The sequence below is a fragment of the Sinocyclocheilus grahami genome, unplaced genomic scaffold, assembly GCF_001515645.1.
Source record: "Sinocyclocheilus grahami isolate Dianchi unplaced genomic scaffold, SAMN03320097.WGS_v1.1 scaffold1123.1, whole genome shotgun sequence".
NCBI lineage: Eukaryota > Metazoa > Chordata > Actinopteri > Cypriniformes > Cyprinidae > Sinocyclocheilus > Sinocyclocheilus grahami.
The window spans coordinates 314,438-332,350 of NW_015506302.1; the positions used below are offsets into that span (position 1 = coordinate 314,438).

Here is a 17,913-nt window from a genome sequence, read left to right on the forward strand (position 1 = left end):
TTTTGTTTCTTGTGTCTGTTGTCTTGTCAGCACATGGCCTAGTTGTTTGTTTTTCTCAGCCATGTGCTTTAGCCCCTCCTCCTGGTTTCCTATTTACCACACCCTCTTGTTAGCCCTCATTGAGTCCTTGTTAGTGTAATTGCACTCACCTGTTCCTTGTGTGATTTCCTCCCTATTTATAGTGCCACTTGCCCTATTGTCTTTGCTAGTTTGTGGTCATTCTTTCCCTCTCGGTCTCGGTCTCGGTCTCTGGCTCTGGCTGATTATGTGTTCCTGTCTTCCTGTCGGTTTGTTCTTGTGCTCTTGTCTTGCCCTAGTCTTGTCTCTTGTAATTCTATGTTTTTGTCTTGCTCCTTGTTTTTGGATGTGGTCTGTTTTTGACCTTTTTGCCTTTAATTTAGTATTCATTTAGTTCTCTTAGTCCTGATCTTTGTTCATTTTTTGGTTATTTGTGTTGGTTACTTTAATAATATTTAGTCATTTTGTTTATTCTCTTGCCTGTCTTGGAGTAATTTGTGTTTCTGTGGAGCTATGCTTTGTCTTGTTGTGGTGTTAGAGGTCCTGACCTGTTCCTGTCCACTGGTTCCCTTGCCTGGTGTCTGGGGTGCTTCAGAGTTTATGGTCGACAAGTATCTGAGCTCAGCTCTCTGGTGCCTTGCTCTGGTCTCTCTCCCGGCCTGGGTTTGCCGCCTCTGCTGCTATAGTATTCTGCCAGTTGATGTCTGAGGCTGTTCCAGTGGCCTTCCTTAGCTATCTGTTTGTGTTCCTGTTGTGGTATCACCTGTGCACCTCACAACCCTTTTGTATTGATCTGTTTTGTCAATAAACCTTTGTTACACTCACTGCAATTGGGTCCTCCTTCCAGATCCCTGACAACTACTGCTTTGCATATGGCTCACTGTATGTGAATCATTTTGTTTAGTCAGAACCTTTTAAGCCCAAGAGTTTGCGTTTTATAACCCATCTGAGTATATTAAGAATTTTAAAATGCAGCACATTTTGAACAAGCAAGGGCCACAGTGTTACTCTGCACTTCCCCTCAGCTCTGAGAGTGACTCTGCTCTACTGAAAAGCTTTTCCTCCTCAGTGGAGGTGAAAATACCATTTGGCAGTGTCGTTAAAGCAAGCCGAGCATTGCAGAATGACCTTGTTTGGTGACATAATGGGAAGTAGGGGCGAGAAGAGACTGGATATTGCACCCTGTGGTATGGAAGATCAGAAAAAGAAGCTGTTTAGTTTCACTTCCCTTCATTTTGGGAGGCAGCAATGGCCTGACAGACACTTAAAAATACCTATTGTGGTTCGACTTGTCTTCCACAGCAGGACAGTGGCTCCGGGATACATTTGGTGTCTGCGACTCTCTTGCTTAGCAGAAGCTGGAACGTGAAACTGTCACTGCGGTTCACAGGGGGTTTTCATTTGTGGTGTCCCTGCTGCGACCTCTGCAAGCTTTCCGTCTTCTCTCTTTTGAGAAGTTGACATGTAATTCTAAAGCTTTTAGACCATCTGATCTGCTCACTATTGGAGATTCCCTTTACAGGCAAGGTTCCTGAAAGTTACATAACCATCTTACTGTAGTCCATCGAGAATGAGACACGAAGGAAAGATGCCTATTGCTCATTTAAGAAACATCTCGGAATCACAGGATCAGATTTGGGGAAAATCCCTAACACTCCCAAGGTGGATTTTTGTTATGTCTTGAGTAAACAAAGGATTTTTTCCTAACAGTGCCATAAAATCATAAATTGTAATCATTTACACTATAAATCAGTGCTGTAGTTCTTCACATTTAAGATCTGTTAAATGGTTATAAAGTCAAATTTGATAGCTGCTTTTAAAGATTCAGCTTAAGTACATTTATGTGAGAGAGCCAGGTTTGTTTGAATGGGTTTTTTTTCTATGCTGGATGAGACTCATAAGCAAAATCGGATGAGGAATTTTGCTCTGAGCTGACTATAGGCAAAAATGAGTTTGCAGAGCAATATCACTTCACTCAGTAAGTTGTTTCATTACCTACAAGATAAAACTTGCAATGAAAAGATAGAACTGTGTATTTGAAATAGCAGCAGTTATATGCACTCACTGGATAAAATTAGTTTATTATTAATGATACAAAAAATTTAATTACAGCCCAATATTTTAACTCATTTATTTAGTTTTACTGGGTTTATCTTAGTGTCTCAGTGATGAGATATTTCTAATGATATGACAAGACTGTCTGATCTGTATGATGCATTTACTAATTCCTAATTTCATAAAGTAAAGTACACAACAAGCTGTTGATTAATTGTTATTGATATCGGCCCAGAATTTTCACATCAGTGCATACTTTATGATTGTGGTGGATATTTTAACCTATCAAAACCCCTTTTACTCAGTTTGCCCTCATTATGGTTGATAAACACAAATCTCAGTTGGAATGCTGCGACTGTTAACTGGGGTGAAAGTGATGTTGTGACAAATGCATCCAGCTCTCATACTTTGTTTTCTTGTCTCTGAGCAACTCACTGTAACATGACACAGACCCTGCATTAAATTGGAGGCAAACCAATTACAAGTAAAGACGTTTTTGCTCAATTACTATCAGCAATGAATATCTGTCTTTTTTTACTTTTTTTAATGTTTGTTCAGATCAATGTGTCTCTTTGTTTAACTTTGATAACAGTGAGAAATGTTTCTTGAGCACAAAATCAGCATATCAGAATGATTTCTCAAGGATCATGTGCCACTGAAGTCTGCAGTAATGGCTGCTTCAGGTATGCAAACACAGGAATATTTTGCATTTTAAAATATATTAAAAAGTGGCAAATTTTGCAAGCAGGTAATCATTCAACAGACATGATATTAAAATGAATAGTACCACTGACACTGGGGTCCTGAAGGGAAAAGGAGGATAAGTACTTGCCTGCAGCCAGTGGAGCCTCTCCCAACCTTGAACCCATTCAACATGCCCAACCCATCATTCTTTTAACATGTCGGTCCTTCCGGATTCTTTTCTATGTCCTGAACTTGAGGATTTTCTCAAGGACATGCAACTTTGTGTTTGAGGACATTAAAATGTCAGTATGTATGTATGTTTTGGCTTTGTGACAAGAACCAGGCCGCAAGAGCTCAGACAATTAATGGCTGTACAATCGTATTTTGCCACAGAGGAAAAATTGCATCATGAACCTGACAGATTCAGACCTCAAACTAGGTTAAAAAATTCATAGTTTACTAGTACATACTGTATCGGTAAGAGTAAGCGATGCTGTTATTGATATAACAGTGTGTGTGTAAAGGCAGCTGGTTATTGATTTTCTGTTTGTATATTTACCCTCATCTGTCAGAAAGCTTTGCATGGGTAAAGCTGTACAGACACAGACGGGAAAGTGGGAGCATTTCAGAATGTGTCAAAGGCCCTCACATTCAGAGAGTATAGCAGCTCCAAGACTGAGAGAACAAAGTATAATGGCTAACACCCAGCTGCATGTGCTGTTACATCACACGGTTTTTCTATACCTTCCCCTTTGTTTACACACACACACTGTCCCACATATCTCTTGTCTACTAAAGGCATGTCCAGACATGCCCGCACTGGGGGGAGTAACATCATAAAGAATGTCCCACTCTTACTCTCACACACATAAACAAACAAAGATTTACACACACACACACACACACACACACACTCACACCCCATGTTTTTAAGAATGAAATGTTAAATATATACATCAGGTGAATGATATATTAGCAAATTCAATCAATAGGAATAAAATTGTTAAATTTAATGTGTGCAAGTGCTACTGAAGTGGAGATTTCCGGCTTAGTGCAAGATAAACGACAAATTTTGAGAAAGCAGCCTTTAAAGATATGTACTGTAATTGAAATACAGACAGAAATAGTTAAATTGTAATAATCCAATGTTTGGATGTTTTCTTTCCACTAGTCTGAAAGAAAACAACCTATAAAAGCAAAATTGCCCAAAAATCCACCAGTACCTGAATTAACAATGGTTTTGCATATACAGTCATGTCTTGCCTTAAATACATTATTTAAAAGTTTTATTAAACAGTTCTCCTTAATGCAGGTGACTTTGTTTTATTATCCTTTTTGAAACGTTTGACCCTTACATTTTGGCTCTTGTTTTACATTTTATTTGATATTTTATTTATTTGATGCTTTCTAACACATTGAAATTGAAGTGTCCAAATACTTTTTGGGGTGACTGTACTCAATCCATTACTGAATTTACGTTTTGGCAAGAACGTTGGTATTCTGTTAGTAATTTTAGGGTTAAATTTTTAGTATTTCTTCTAGTCAGAAGTGAATATATGATAGATTAAATATCTAAAAAACATGCTCATAAGGGACCAAGTCAAAGCTGTGCTGACTCTCAGTAGATTAGTTAACACTAATTTCCCACAGACAGACAGTGTGGGTATAATTTAATGGCTCCTGCAGGACCAATGTTCTCAAACTCTCTCCCCTAGAATATTACATGCACTGCCCAATGCACAATTTAATGCATTAATGAGTTTATTCATTGGTCTGTTGGGTACATAAGCAGTTGTTGTGGAAACCGTCCAGAAATCAAGCCAAGCCACATATCAAATCACAGTCATACTGACAAGAACATTCGCTTATACGTGCATCGACAGACAGGGTGATTATTTTCCTTTGAGACTGAGCTGACACAGCATAAATGGATTACTGCACTAATGGGCATGTGGTCTGCTAGCATTTGCACTTGCATTTAGTGTTGTGATCAATAAATCACTCGCTGATGTTTCTCTGTCTCTATTCCCTCTCATTCTAGGTTATCCATGACCTCAGATTTACAGCATTACAGTTTCAGGATGCCGAATATAGGGTTCCAGAACCTTCCCCTCAATATCTACATTGTGGTCTTTGGGACGGCCATTTTCGTCTTCATCCTCAGCCTACTCTTCTGCTGTTACCTGATTCGGTAAGACCACCAGGCTCTTCTATGTGTGCGGCAGCAGAATGTGTTTGGACAAGCCTCAAAATGCCATACATTTGCTTATTTATCCTCTTCAGCCAGTTACAGGGTTTGAAAGTCTGATTTAATCCCTAAATATATAGGCTACAAAACGGAATTGTTGTAATTAAACGGCTAACACACATTTAAGAGTAATTTGCATCATGATTTGTTTGAAATCCACCTTGTATGAACAAGTGGGTGTAGTTGGAACGTGTGGTGTAGAGTGTTGCCATCAGGACCAATGTACGTCATTAAAGGCACAATTACACCACAAATATAAAAGTAACAGTTCTCTTTCATCTTCACACCGTGTTCATACCATGCGAGGCAGCTTTTATCATGCTTACTTTGAAGACTGAACCAGGTCTGAATTTCAGAGCCATGCCTTAAATTCATGAAAAAGGAAATCCACCTTGTATGAACAAGTGGGTGTAGTTGGAACGTGTGGTGTAGAGTGTTGCCATCAGGACCAATGTATGTCATTAAAGGCACAATTACACCACAAATATAAAAGTAACAGTTCTCTTTCATCTTCACACCGTGTTCATACCATGCGAGGCAGCTTTTATCATGCTTACTTTGAAGACTGAACCAGGTCTGAATTTCAGAGCCATGCCTTAATTATTAGTGGCTGTCCAATAAAGACGTTGAGATAAATCTGCAAATTTTATGCATTTATACTTTTGCTAAGTACTGAGAAGCTAATCCTACACATTAACACAGTTTGTTGTTGTTTTGTTCTAATAGAGCTGTTCCGTTTCAGAATGGGTTCCCTCTGAAATGTTGGATTTAGTTTTAGGTTTATGAGTAAAATAAGGTCTGATATTAGCATTTCATTATATAGACTTCTCTGTAAATTACACTGTCATACCGTAATGTGATTTTTATTTATTCATTTATATTTTTAAAATACACATTCAGTCCAATTCCCATGGGAGCCCATGGCAAATTAGCCTTTCCAGGTTGGTCTACAAACCATGTCTTGATGGCATGCCTGAACAGCTCTACTGCAAAACAGCATTTTCTTGGGGATGGTGTCTTCAGCTTGTAAATGAAATCCTAAGCTTCTGAAATTCCTAAATAAGCGATGATCAGGACAGCAAGGTAATTGTTTGGCATTTTGAAGGAAGATCATGATTAATTGTCGCTGAAATGGTTTTGTTACTTTAAATTTTTTTGTTCGATGCACTAACAAAGATTTTCATGAAGAGTGAGAAGGTCAAACACCACAGTTTGGAGAAGCTAAGAAAACTACTGACTTGATAATCTGAATTTAAAATAAAAAACACTATTACGAGCTTGCCCCTGCTTGGATTTGGCTGGTAGTTTCCATGTAGATGGATATAAAGCTTCTTATTTTCACAATAACTGAACCGAAAGCAGCTTAGTTGCCCGATCATAAATCAATGCATTTTCAACCTCGAGGAAACTACATTGTGTCACAAACTTCCCTTATGGATTGTGAACTATACAGCAGCTGCTTCACAACTTGAAGGACATTGATTTTTTTTTTTTACTTTTCAAGAGAGAATGAACCTGGCAATGAGCAAACACATAGAAATGGGAATATTTGGTCCTTCATGAAGCTTAAGAAACAATTTTTCCTTCAGCTATTGAGCTGTTGTCATCTAGTCAGATTTGTCTTGAGCACTGCCATGTGGACATTCCTTGCAGCAGAGGTACTGAAGCTTTAATGTGCAATTGTGTAGCATCTCTTACATAAGACAGTGAGAACCAGCGGCTCTCATCCAAATTCACCCTAACCAGTGGGGAAGATGGTAAGTTCTTGATATAAAGCTTCTTATTTTCACAATAACTGAACCGAAAGCAGCTTAGTTGCCCGATCACAAATCAATGCATTTTCAACCTCGAGGAAACTACATTGTGTCACAAACTTCCCTTATGGATTGTGAACTATACAGCAGCTGCTTCACAACTTGAAGGACATTGATTTTTTTTTTTTACTTTTCAAGAGAGAATGAACCTGGCAATGAGCAAACACATAGAAATGGGAATATTTGGTCCTTCATGAAGCTTAAGAAACAATTTTTCCTTCAGCTATTGAGCTGTTGTCATCTAGTCAGATTTGTCTTGAGCACTGCCATGTGGACATTCCTTGCAGCAGAGGTACTGAAGCTTTAATGTGCAATTGTGTAGCATCTCTTACATAAGACAGTGAGAACCAGCGGCTCTCATCCAAATTCACCCTAACCAGTGGGGAAGATGGTAAGTTCTTTCCCATTTATTATAAACTAGTTCTGTTTTATTTGACTTTGCCTCCCCCCTTATTGTATTTTCAAATGTTTACCTGTATTGGTATCCTTTTATAGTCTTATATTAGTCATACCAGTAAAAAAACACTAGATTCTTGAATGAAAAACTGTCAGATTACCAAGTCATTTATAAACAAGTTTGTATTTAGCCCAGATTCCAAGCTTCTAAAGATGCAGTCTCCCTTGCATGTAATTAGTTCACAGTTATTCATAACTTCCTCACTGAATTACCAGCAAACATTTGTTATGCCCCCATGCACAAACAGTATGTGGCCCCTAAAAACATTTCAGGCGCACTTAAAATGCATTAACGTCATTTAAATAATAATTAATTCATAAAATGTCAAAATAACTGGTATTTATTTTATAAATAAAATACTGCACAAGTACACTTTTCACCTACAACATTTCACAAAATATGTTAGTGGGGCCACTGTACATCTGAAAACCAGCTCTGAAATATTTATACTGTACATTACACCAACAGGGGATAATGGAAATGACAACAATCACAAATTCAGCAAGTACCAAAATAGTAGGCCACCATTCCACCTAGCTGCATTTTCCACTACATTTTTATCTTGCTATTTTTCACCTCCACATATACCTTCAGCATTGTTGAAACGATAGGGGAGAACACAGAGCACTTAATACACAGCTTTTTACATGATTTAACAGTTGCTTTTGACAGGATGGAGACGTCCCTAATGAGAAGACCAGCATATGTTGTGTTTGGTTACTGGTTGTCTGTATGCTATTGTACCCACCAGGGTTCTTACTGAAAAATTATTTTCTGTCATTTATTCACCCTCAAGGCATTTCAAACCTTCATGACTTTCTTCCTGTAGAACACAAAAAGTGTATTTTTAAAGAATATCTTGGCTATTCTTTTTAATACAATGAAAGTGATTGAGGACTGGTGCTGTCAAGCCGAAAATGGCAAATAATCAGACTGGTCCAGTCACGTTGATCTGGCCAGTGTGCTAAACAGCTCACTAAACGTACATTTCAGCCTTTTCTATACCAAATCTACTGTATGGCTTCAGAAGACTTGGAATATAGTTGTTTGGACCACATCTAAGGTAATTTTATAGTTCTTTTGTGTCCTTTATTAAGCTTGAAAGCTCCAGTCCCATTTCATTGTGAATGCATTTAACAAGGTGACCAGTACATTATAAAAAAAAATTCCCTGTTTTCCACAGAAGAAAGAAAGTAATGTGGTTTTTAAAACATGAGGGTGAGTAAATGATAACAGAATTTTCCTTTTTGGTGAAACTAACCCTCCTATATAACTTAACTAGTTATGGCTATACTGGTCCACCAGCTAGACAAGCATGAAGTTGGTCTTTTCAGCATGGATTCCTATGTAAAAGACACTTTCCTTTTAAATTCCTTATGAAATGATAGATATCTAGAGCTGGTCTCTTGACCTGTTTAGTTAAACTGCTATTTTATCAGGAAAATCATAGCCTGAATAAAGGACCATAGTCGTGCGACATTCACAACGTGAGTCGTGAGCTCAAGTGGACCTGTGAAGGATGTCGTGATTGAGAGCAAACACACGCAGCCGCACGTAGCAGCCATGCACCAGCTCTGACACACAAATGCGAAATGCCCCTGTGACTGGCGAACACACACATGGAGAAGAAAACAGCCGGGTGGGGGAGTGTTCGTCTGGCGCAGTCATCCTCATGGGAAGAAAATCGAAAATTCACACACACACGTCTGAGATTGAGCACTTACTGTGACATGTTAATAGCTGTACCAGTTATTTTACAATGCAGGGAAATGGTTATAAGGTGGTTTTCTACATGATGGACTGGAACATTATCCTAATGGTGCGTGAGCAATCATGACTGCCTGTAGTTTGTCAAACGACAGTTTATCTTGACCTAGCCGACCTCAGGAAGGAACTACACGGTACGATTTTGCCCATGATTATGAAACATGAATATCTTGTTATTTTGCGTTCCCATCACGTTAGCTTTCCTTTTAAATTCCTTATGAAATGATAGATATCTAGAGCTGGTCTCTTGACCTGTTTAGTTAAACTGCTATTTTATCAGGAAAATCATAGACTGAATAAAGGACCATAGTCGTGCGACATTCACAACGTGAGAGTCGTGAGCTCAAGTGGACCTGTGAAGGATGTCGTGATTGAGAGCAAACACACGCAGCCGCACGTAGCAGCCATGCACCAGCTCTGACACACAAATGCGAAATGCCCCTGTGACTGGCGAACACACACATGGAGAAGAAAACAGCCGGGTGGGGGAGTGTTCGTCTGGCGCAGTCATCCTCATGGGAAGAAAATCGAAAATTCACACACACACGTCTGAGATTGAGCACTTACTGTGACATGTTAATAGCTGTACCAGTTATTTTACAATGCAGGGAAATGGTTATAAGGTGGTTTTCTACATGATGGACTGGAACATTATCCTAATGGTGCGTGAGCAATCATGACTGCCTGTAGTTTGTCAAACGACAGTTTATCTTGACCTAGCCGACCTCAGGAAGGAACTACACGGTACGATTTTGCCCATGATTATGAAACATGAATATCTTGTTATTTTGCGTTCCCATCACGTTATGATCGTATTTTTGCTTTGAAGAACGAATGGTACTTGACCACTTTCACCCAGCCATCACAGACTGGGTGCTATTCACACAAAACACATTTTTGCATTCCACTTCAGTGCATTTCCATTGTTTTCCTTTGTAAATATGCGGTAGGTGGACATGTGTGTCCATTGCATCTTTTGCAGTGTCTTATGCATGACATGGCATTCTAAAAGTGCGTCGCTTAAGGTAAAAAAGTTCAGCTTTTTTCATACCATTGCGCTGCGTTGTGCATTTTTAAATGCAAAAACACATTATTTTGAGTGGCCCTTTAGACGTCAACATTAGTGCCAGGGCTTTTTTTGGTTTTGATTCGTTTTTGCATGCCAATTAGTATAAACATAAAAAATGTCCTAAAATACCCATAAATCCCTCATCCTCACCCCTAAATCCTCCCAAAGGGAGAATCTGCACCTTTACCTGCTGGTCTCTTACAGAATGTCAGTTTCTCTCCTAGACTGTGCTGCCTGTTTTACAGGTCCCTCTCACTCTGCTGCGAGAGGTTAAGCTTACTTGTAATGGAGGTAAATTTTACAATACATGTCTCCATTTTTCTCATATCTATCCAACTCTTTCTTCACTTGCTAAGTCTTTTCTGAATGTATACTGTATTATCTTTGATCAGATTGCAAGATACTGTGGTATCGTATGTAGTGTTCATTTCCTTTGTACAGGAAGTAATATTGGTTGAAATTATGTCATATCTTTCAGAGCATCTAAATGAAAAGGGTTTCAGCAAAACAAACATTAAAAAAGGCCATGATAAATGTCTTGTAAAGCTGTTGGACTAGGACTAATGTTCTAACAGCTCTAGTACAGACATTAACAGTTTAGTGTTAACAAATTAGAGGCTAAACATAGTGTGTGAGGCATTTGCTGATTTTCTTTAAATAGCCTTTTTCTTACACCAGAGACTCTTGCATCATGCCTGATGCATTCCAGTTATTTTCCATCAGGGTTGCTCTCTCACTCTCTCTCTCTCTCTGTCTGTGACACTTGCTCAAGATCAAAATAGTGTTAAATGTAGACTGTCCATTGCTTGGCTGCCTCCATTTCTTGAATTCATGCCAGGAGTATCTGTATATAGTTCTTTTAAAGGGTCTGGCTCCAGTCTGACAGTCACACTCAGTAAAGCATTGCAGCGGTGTGTGAAGGTAGTGCCTGGGCAGTCTGGTTCAGACAGGCTGTTAAAGTGTGTTCAAGCTTGATGAGACAATACAAGACCCAAACTACTCTAGAAAGACTCTGAAGAGAGTTTTAAAATGCTAAGGCAGGCAGCTCACAGCGCTGCTAGAACTGGACGCAGCCAATGTCAAGAGGAAGATCTTTGAAAGTGGATGTCTCTGTGTTTAATTATATGATTAAGCTCAAATATGGTGGATATAATTTATACTATATATAATCATCAGGATGACTGGAGCAATGCCTTTTGGGTCGTGAAGACCACAATTTGTCAAATTGTTGTGGCTGAAAAATAAGGTCCAGGCATGTGTTTACCATATACAGCTGGAATATTTAAACCGAGGTCCAGAAGTGAAGCATTTAATCACACCCAGAAATCTCTGTGAAAAACACTGCCATTTAAAGTGGGCTGTATTTTAGTATCATGGTTCAACTTGATCTTGGTCTTTGTTTATATATAGTTTGGTACTATCAATATCTCTCCAGCACAGGTTTATGAAAATGTAAAGTCACACTCTGAACTCAAACAAAGATTTCTTTTGTCCAGGTTACGGCACCAGGCTCACAAAGAGCTCTATGCATACAAGCAGGTGAGCTGCTGACATATCTGTTCAAACTGGCTACTGTATTATGTAAATGTACATTATTTACTGTATGATACAATTTAGGTGTGAATAGGAGTGTTACAAACTGATTGTTTTTTTTTGTTAACAGGTTATTCAAAAGGAAAAGGTCAAAGAATTAAACTTGCATGAGGTGAGATTTTATTTTATTTATTTATTGTGACCAATCATGTGAGTCATTTTCTCAGATGATTACATAATGTGTATTGGCCAGGAAGTGTTTTCTTGGTATTAAAAATGTGCACATGAAATTTAAAGGACATCTTTCAGCAAAAATCATAAAATAATTAACAGTAATATAAAAAAACAACAAAAAACAAATCCTGTCTAAACTGGTTTTTAACATTATTTGCATTTTTGGAGTGTCAGGACTATTTTTTGCCAAAAAAATGTTTTTTATTAAATTTATTTAAAAGAACTGTTTTATTACAGGGCTTTGTACAGTACATGAATAGATTTAATAAGAAATGATTCATTGATGCAAATTCTGGTATTTTGTGTATTTTTGTAGTCAAATGTTACAACACTCCAAGCACTGGTGTTTATCACTGTCTGTTCACAGTTGTAGTCTAGGGTTTTTTTCTGTGTTTTTGTATTTTGAGTAATTTCAAATGCTCAAGTTTAACATTGTCACCTTAATTGACATTACACTTGTAACCACAGTAGCTGTCTGTCATTATATTAATGAATATCAGTTAAACTCTACCTCTCAGTGGATACAGAATATAGACTGTTAAACCTGAACTACCCTCCACCCTGAACACGAGGACGTTTTACAGGAGATGTATGCTCTCCATGTTTAATAAAAGCATGAGCCTATGATGTGTTTAACCTTCACCGCGATGGTTTGTACATGACCGTGTTAATAGGCCAGTGTCCTGACTTCATATGTGAGTGCTAATGAAATGTTAGCGACAATATTGAGGTGTGAGGACACCAGAGCTCTTGCTGAATGCTCAAACTGTCCTGGAATTTCTCATAGCCCTTCACTCCCTTTCTGTATCTCATAAGAGTTCATTGTCGAGGAATTGTTTTCACATTGTTGTATTTTAAGCATCATGAGTAAAGTTGGATATTCCTCTACAAAGAGCAGGTGGAGATTTTAATCAAACCTTTATGTCTTCTGGCTGCGTATGTGCATGAATGCAATGTAATATTTAAACAAAACAGTGACGGCATTTGTTGGAATACTCGGCCTTGTGTAGCGTCTGGCTTCTTTTCATTTGTATTTGATATAACAGCACAGCAATTGCAACAAACGAAACAATTAGTAACATTTTATCTTGGAAAGGAACACAAAGTTCTCCCAGCCACTACATTTTTGTCTAGTACATGAAGTGCTAGAAGTGTCATCAATATTAACAGCGCAATTAGTGATTTATATTAGTCATATCTTTTGAAACACCGCCTGAGCACCGTCAGCACTGCCCAGAAGTGCCAAGCAAATGTCAGCCGCACTTGTAAACTCAGTTTGTATGGTATTCTACATCAGGGCTGCCCAAACTTGGTCCTGGAGGGCCGGTGTCCTGCAGAGTTTAGCTCCAACCCTAATTAAACACACCTGAACCAGCTAATCAAGCTCTTACTAGGCATAGAAACTTCCAGTCAGGTGTGTTGAGGCAAGTTGGAGCTAAACTCTGTAGGACACCGGCCCTCCAGGACCTAGTTTGGACAGCCCTGTTCTACATGTGCCGTTGGACTTTCTGCTCCAGCAGTCATGACACTCATTTGTCAGACTCAAGGTTTTATATTTGATATAGATTTTTTTTCACAAATAGCTTTGGGGAAACACTTTCATCCATGCGCCTGATACTGGCTTTTTTCGGAAGATGTTTTATAGTTTGCAGGTGTTCCCATCATAATTGTTAGGTAACAATACCTGTTAACCAGGCTAATTTGAAAGTGAAAGTGAAGTGACGTGTGGCAACTCATAGTTAGAATTTGTGCTCTGCATTTAACCCATTCAAGTGCACACACACACCCCCCGGAGCAGTGGGCAGCCATATTGCTGCGGCGCCCGGTGCTTTGCTTAAGGGTCTCACCTCAGTCGTTGAAGAGAGCACTGGTTATTCACTCCTCCCACTGAAAATATCGGCCGGACCTGAGATTCAAACCCACAACCTTCAGGTTACAAGTCCGACTCTCTAACCATTAGGCCACGATTTGATTATGCTTTAAGCGACCAATAAGGGCTTAGTATTCTCAGCTATTTTTAACTGTATTTAAATCCATTCCACCATAAAATTGTGACAATTGTACTACAAAATTACAGTAGAAAAAGTAGTAATCTACATTATATGTAATGTAGGAGCAGTGGGCAGCCATATTGATGCTAGTGATGCTAATGTAGATTATACATATAATCTACATTACATGTAATGTAGATGCTTTTTTCCTTATTTGTAGTTTAAACTACAGCATATTGGAACATTGTTTATAAAGACTTAATAAGGGTTGGTTAAGTTTTTAAATCTACACTCATACTGTTCAGTTTAACAGATCAGGGTTATTATAGTTTTAAATTTTGAATTTCAGGTTTATGTTTATTTTCAGTTTTTCCTTTCAATTTAGTTTAGTTTTCACTTTATTACTATTACTTTTAGCTTTTTTAATGTTTAATCTCTTATGTTTTATATATAAATATATAGACAATATAAACATCATACATAAATCATATAAAATATAAATTTTCTGTTTTATAGCATATATATAAATATATACAGTGGGTACGGAAAGTATTCAGACCCCCTTAAATGTTTCACTCTTTGTTATATTGCAGCCATTTGCTAAAATCATTTAAGTTAATTTTTTTTCCTCATTAATGTACACACAGCACCCCATATTGACAGAAAAACACAGAATTGTTGACATTTTTGCAGATTTATTAAAAAAAAAAAACTGAAATATCACATGGTCCTAAATATTCAGACCCTTTGCTCAGTATTTAGTAGAAGCACCCTTTTGATCGAATACAGCCATGAGTCTTTTTGGATATATTATATAAAAGATAAGTTATTATACATTTGAATTTATTTTAATTAAACAAATTTAAACTAAATTTGCATTTAAAATAAAATATATAGAGGCATCATATTTCAGGAAAATGTTTTTTAGTTTCAGGTTTGTTTTTGTTTTTGTTATTTTATTTTATTTCATTTCTTTTTTTTCTCATTAACAATGATAACAGCGATTTGTCGACAAATCTTGCAGTGGTTTAGAAGGTTTTTTTTTAGCATAAACTTGTGTATGCAGTATGGGAATTCTTTAAGACAAAGCATTTACTTATTAGACAACACATTCCCACAAACAGGTTTCTATAAATAAATGGGTCAGTAGTCCCCTCGCCTGTACTGGTAAGTCTGGTTTGCAGTTGCATGTGTGCTCAGACAAGAAGGAAGGTCTTACATGAAGAGGTGGGGCCAAGCTACAAGCTGATTGGACCCTCCATCCTCCTGTGCACACAAGCCAAAGAGGGGAAAAAACAATGTTATGTTTGTATGCAGGCATGAGAGATTTTCACTAGCATAGTTAGAGGTTACAAACATTCACAGCCACGCAAAGCCACCGTTTCCCCCCGAGGAACATAGATCTGGTTCTGAAATATCATAAACTGTGATATTACCATGTTTAAAGGAATAGTTCACCAACAAACATCATTCTGTCATCATTTTCTCAGCCTCACTCCAAATCTGAATGACTTACTTCTGTGGAACACAAAGAAATCCAATGTTGTCCACCACTGACTTATAGCTTCTTGAAGGTGAGCAAACGATGACAGAATTTAAATTTAGGCTGAACTATCCCTTTAATGCTATGAATTGTTCTTCACTAGATTTAAGAATTAAGGAGTGTCCGACCATAGCATGTAGCCTCGGCTTTTAAGTTCAAGCCCCCATGAGTTAGAAAGGTGATCTGGCAACAGTTGACTTCATGAGCAAAATTATACAGCTTCACAGCACTTTCACCACTGTCCTTGATCTTACATAAGATACAGTGCGAGATGAGTGAATATAATCTCAGCTCTCGAAACATTAAGTACCCTTCCTATAAGGTGATTATATACACACACACATTGTACGGTAGAGCTTGTGCAGAAATGCATGATGATCCACAGTAGTTTTATTTAGTATCTTTGATATACTATTGTAGCTTTTGTTAATATCCATTATGAGAATGACACTGGTCCGGCTGGATGATTTATTATAACCAGACTGGCCTTGGTTGGAGTATAAAAAGTAATAGTGAAAGAAAAAGCAGTGTCTGTTTTGTGCAGGATTTAGCTACATGTTTAGTGTTATGAAGAAACATTATGTCCCTTGTTGGCCTGTTAATGCCATTCTTTCCTCACAAAAGCCAACAGTGTGCTTGCAGTCTCGCTTGTCTCAGACAGAGAAGCATTGTGTCTTGATAATTCGCCAGCCACCCCCTGCTCAGGGTCAAAGACACCTAAAGCACTCGGACTGTATACAGAACTATATCTTGTTTTATGATGCACACACAGAACAGTAAATAACTGTTGTGATAGACACCCATGTGCCCAGGCACATTTGTCCGAAACCACTTTTGTTCTCTTACAACTGGTACTGTGCATTTCCCTGCCCCCTTGTTTGCCGTCAGCAAAGTTAATGAAATATTTAATTTGTACACAGTTCTGGAAGATGTCCTGGAAAAAAAATAGCTATTGAGCATATCGGTTTTTAGCTTTCACTTGTATTCTGAATTATTACAGCAAGGTATTATAATGGTATTTATATTGTGAATTAAAACGTTGTCAAGGCTGTATGATTTATTCTGAATATTCTGAAAATTAAAAAAAAAGGCAGCTGTTGTTGCTAGAATTTTAGCAAAATGTTAAGATTTACAGATATAACTTGTTTAAAATTACAGTAAAAAAAAATTCATTATTTTTTCAGTGACAAAATGTTGTCTTTTTAAGATAGGAAATAAAATAGTTTTCAGAATGGAGACTTTTTCTCATTATCAAAAGAAACCTGCTCTTTCTTGTCTGTGTCCTCTTTGTTCTGCGATGTTTTTCACTCTGTAAGAAAATTAACGTGTTGCGTGAGAGTTAGCAGAGGCTGGAAGGTACACCGGACGAGGTGAAGCGCGATGCGGCACACCAGACGCATCACGTCCTTGAGTTTGAGTCTAAAATAAATGCTTCTTTCAGTATGATTAAAGAAAATTAGATAGTAGCATATTCAATTTTGGGGTGGCACCCGGGATGGCCAATCAGATGTCAGGGATGTCTAGTGCCACCCTGGACACCCTCTTGCTCCACCACTGCTTTACAGCACCGGGTCTAGACATGTTAGGCAGCAATCAGAAAATGCTGCATTTCAACTGATGTCCATGAAAGGTTTTTGTCATATCTGCACCCCCAACTGCTACACTTCACTGATAGATTACAAAGGAAAGGTCTTGAGTGTAGTCCATTTCATGGCTTAAGATGGAAAAGCTTTAAAAGAAATGTTCCCAGGCATATCGATGTTATGTCTATCATAAAGTTGTAGGTTAACAGCAGAAATCTTCTCAAGAATTACAACATATCTTCCAGTCTCACTTATCTTTGAAGGGGGTATCGTCCATTTCTTGTAATAACTTGCTGAGTGTATTCAATGAAACAGTTTTCTATGTTGAGGGCAAAAATGTTTATATTTCAACATTTTATCTGTGTGTTCATTGGAATGTATTGTTTTCTCTCCCCAGATTTGTGCGGTGTGTTTGGAGGAATTCAAGCAGAAGGATGAGTTGGGAATCTGCCCATGTAAACATGCCTTTCACAGAAAGTGAGTACCCTGGCATATGTTGTTTTCTAAAAAGAAATTTCTGCACCGCTAGCAGCACCAAACAATTTTTGCGGTCTGTTTATTTGAGTGACCCTCCTGGGCCAAAATTAACATTGGAGTCTGAGGTTGGACCACCTGTATGATGAACAATGGCAGACAGGTAGTGTGCACACACTTAAATCCTTCAATTAAATGCAAATGTACAGTGTTACAAGGAAGCTTTATGGGCTCTTTATAAACAATTGAGTGGGCGTCAAATCTTACCCCACGTCTACTTTTTTTTTTCTTTGGACCATTTGCATACAGAAATTTGTGACTGATTTAAAGTTTTGACTTTTAATTAAAATGATGTCGTCTGTATCAGACGGTTTCTCTGCAATGCAAGTCACTAGAGGATATATGGGCGTTTCTTCAACTAGGGGCACTTTTATCCTTGTGAA

The 17,913-nt window shown here is 38.0% G+C and overlaps 1 protein-coding gene across 4 annotated transcripts in view; it reads left to right on the forward strand.

Annotated features, from left to right (window-relative positions):
- Positions 1-17,913, forward strand: part of LOC107567054 (RING finger protein 24-like) — a 44,306-nt gene that overhangs the window by 17,055 nt on the left and 9,338 nt on the right. For 3 of the 4 annotated variants that reach the window (XM_016252650.1, XM_016252651.1, XM_016252649.1), the window contains 4 exons: positions 4,799-4,948; positions 11,609-11,651; positions 11,776-11,817; positions 17,394-17,473. In XM_016252650.1, coding sequence (XP_016108136.1) covers positions 4,799-4,948; positions 11,609-11,651; positions 11,776-11,817; positions 17,394-17,473 — 315 coding nt within the window. Of the gene's footprint in view, positions 1-2,737; positions 2,757-4,798; positions 4,949-11,608; positions 11,652-11,775; positions 11,818-17,393; positions 17,474-17,913 lie in introns of those variants that run through there. The other variant, XM_016252652.1, reaches the window with a different exon arrangement.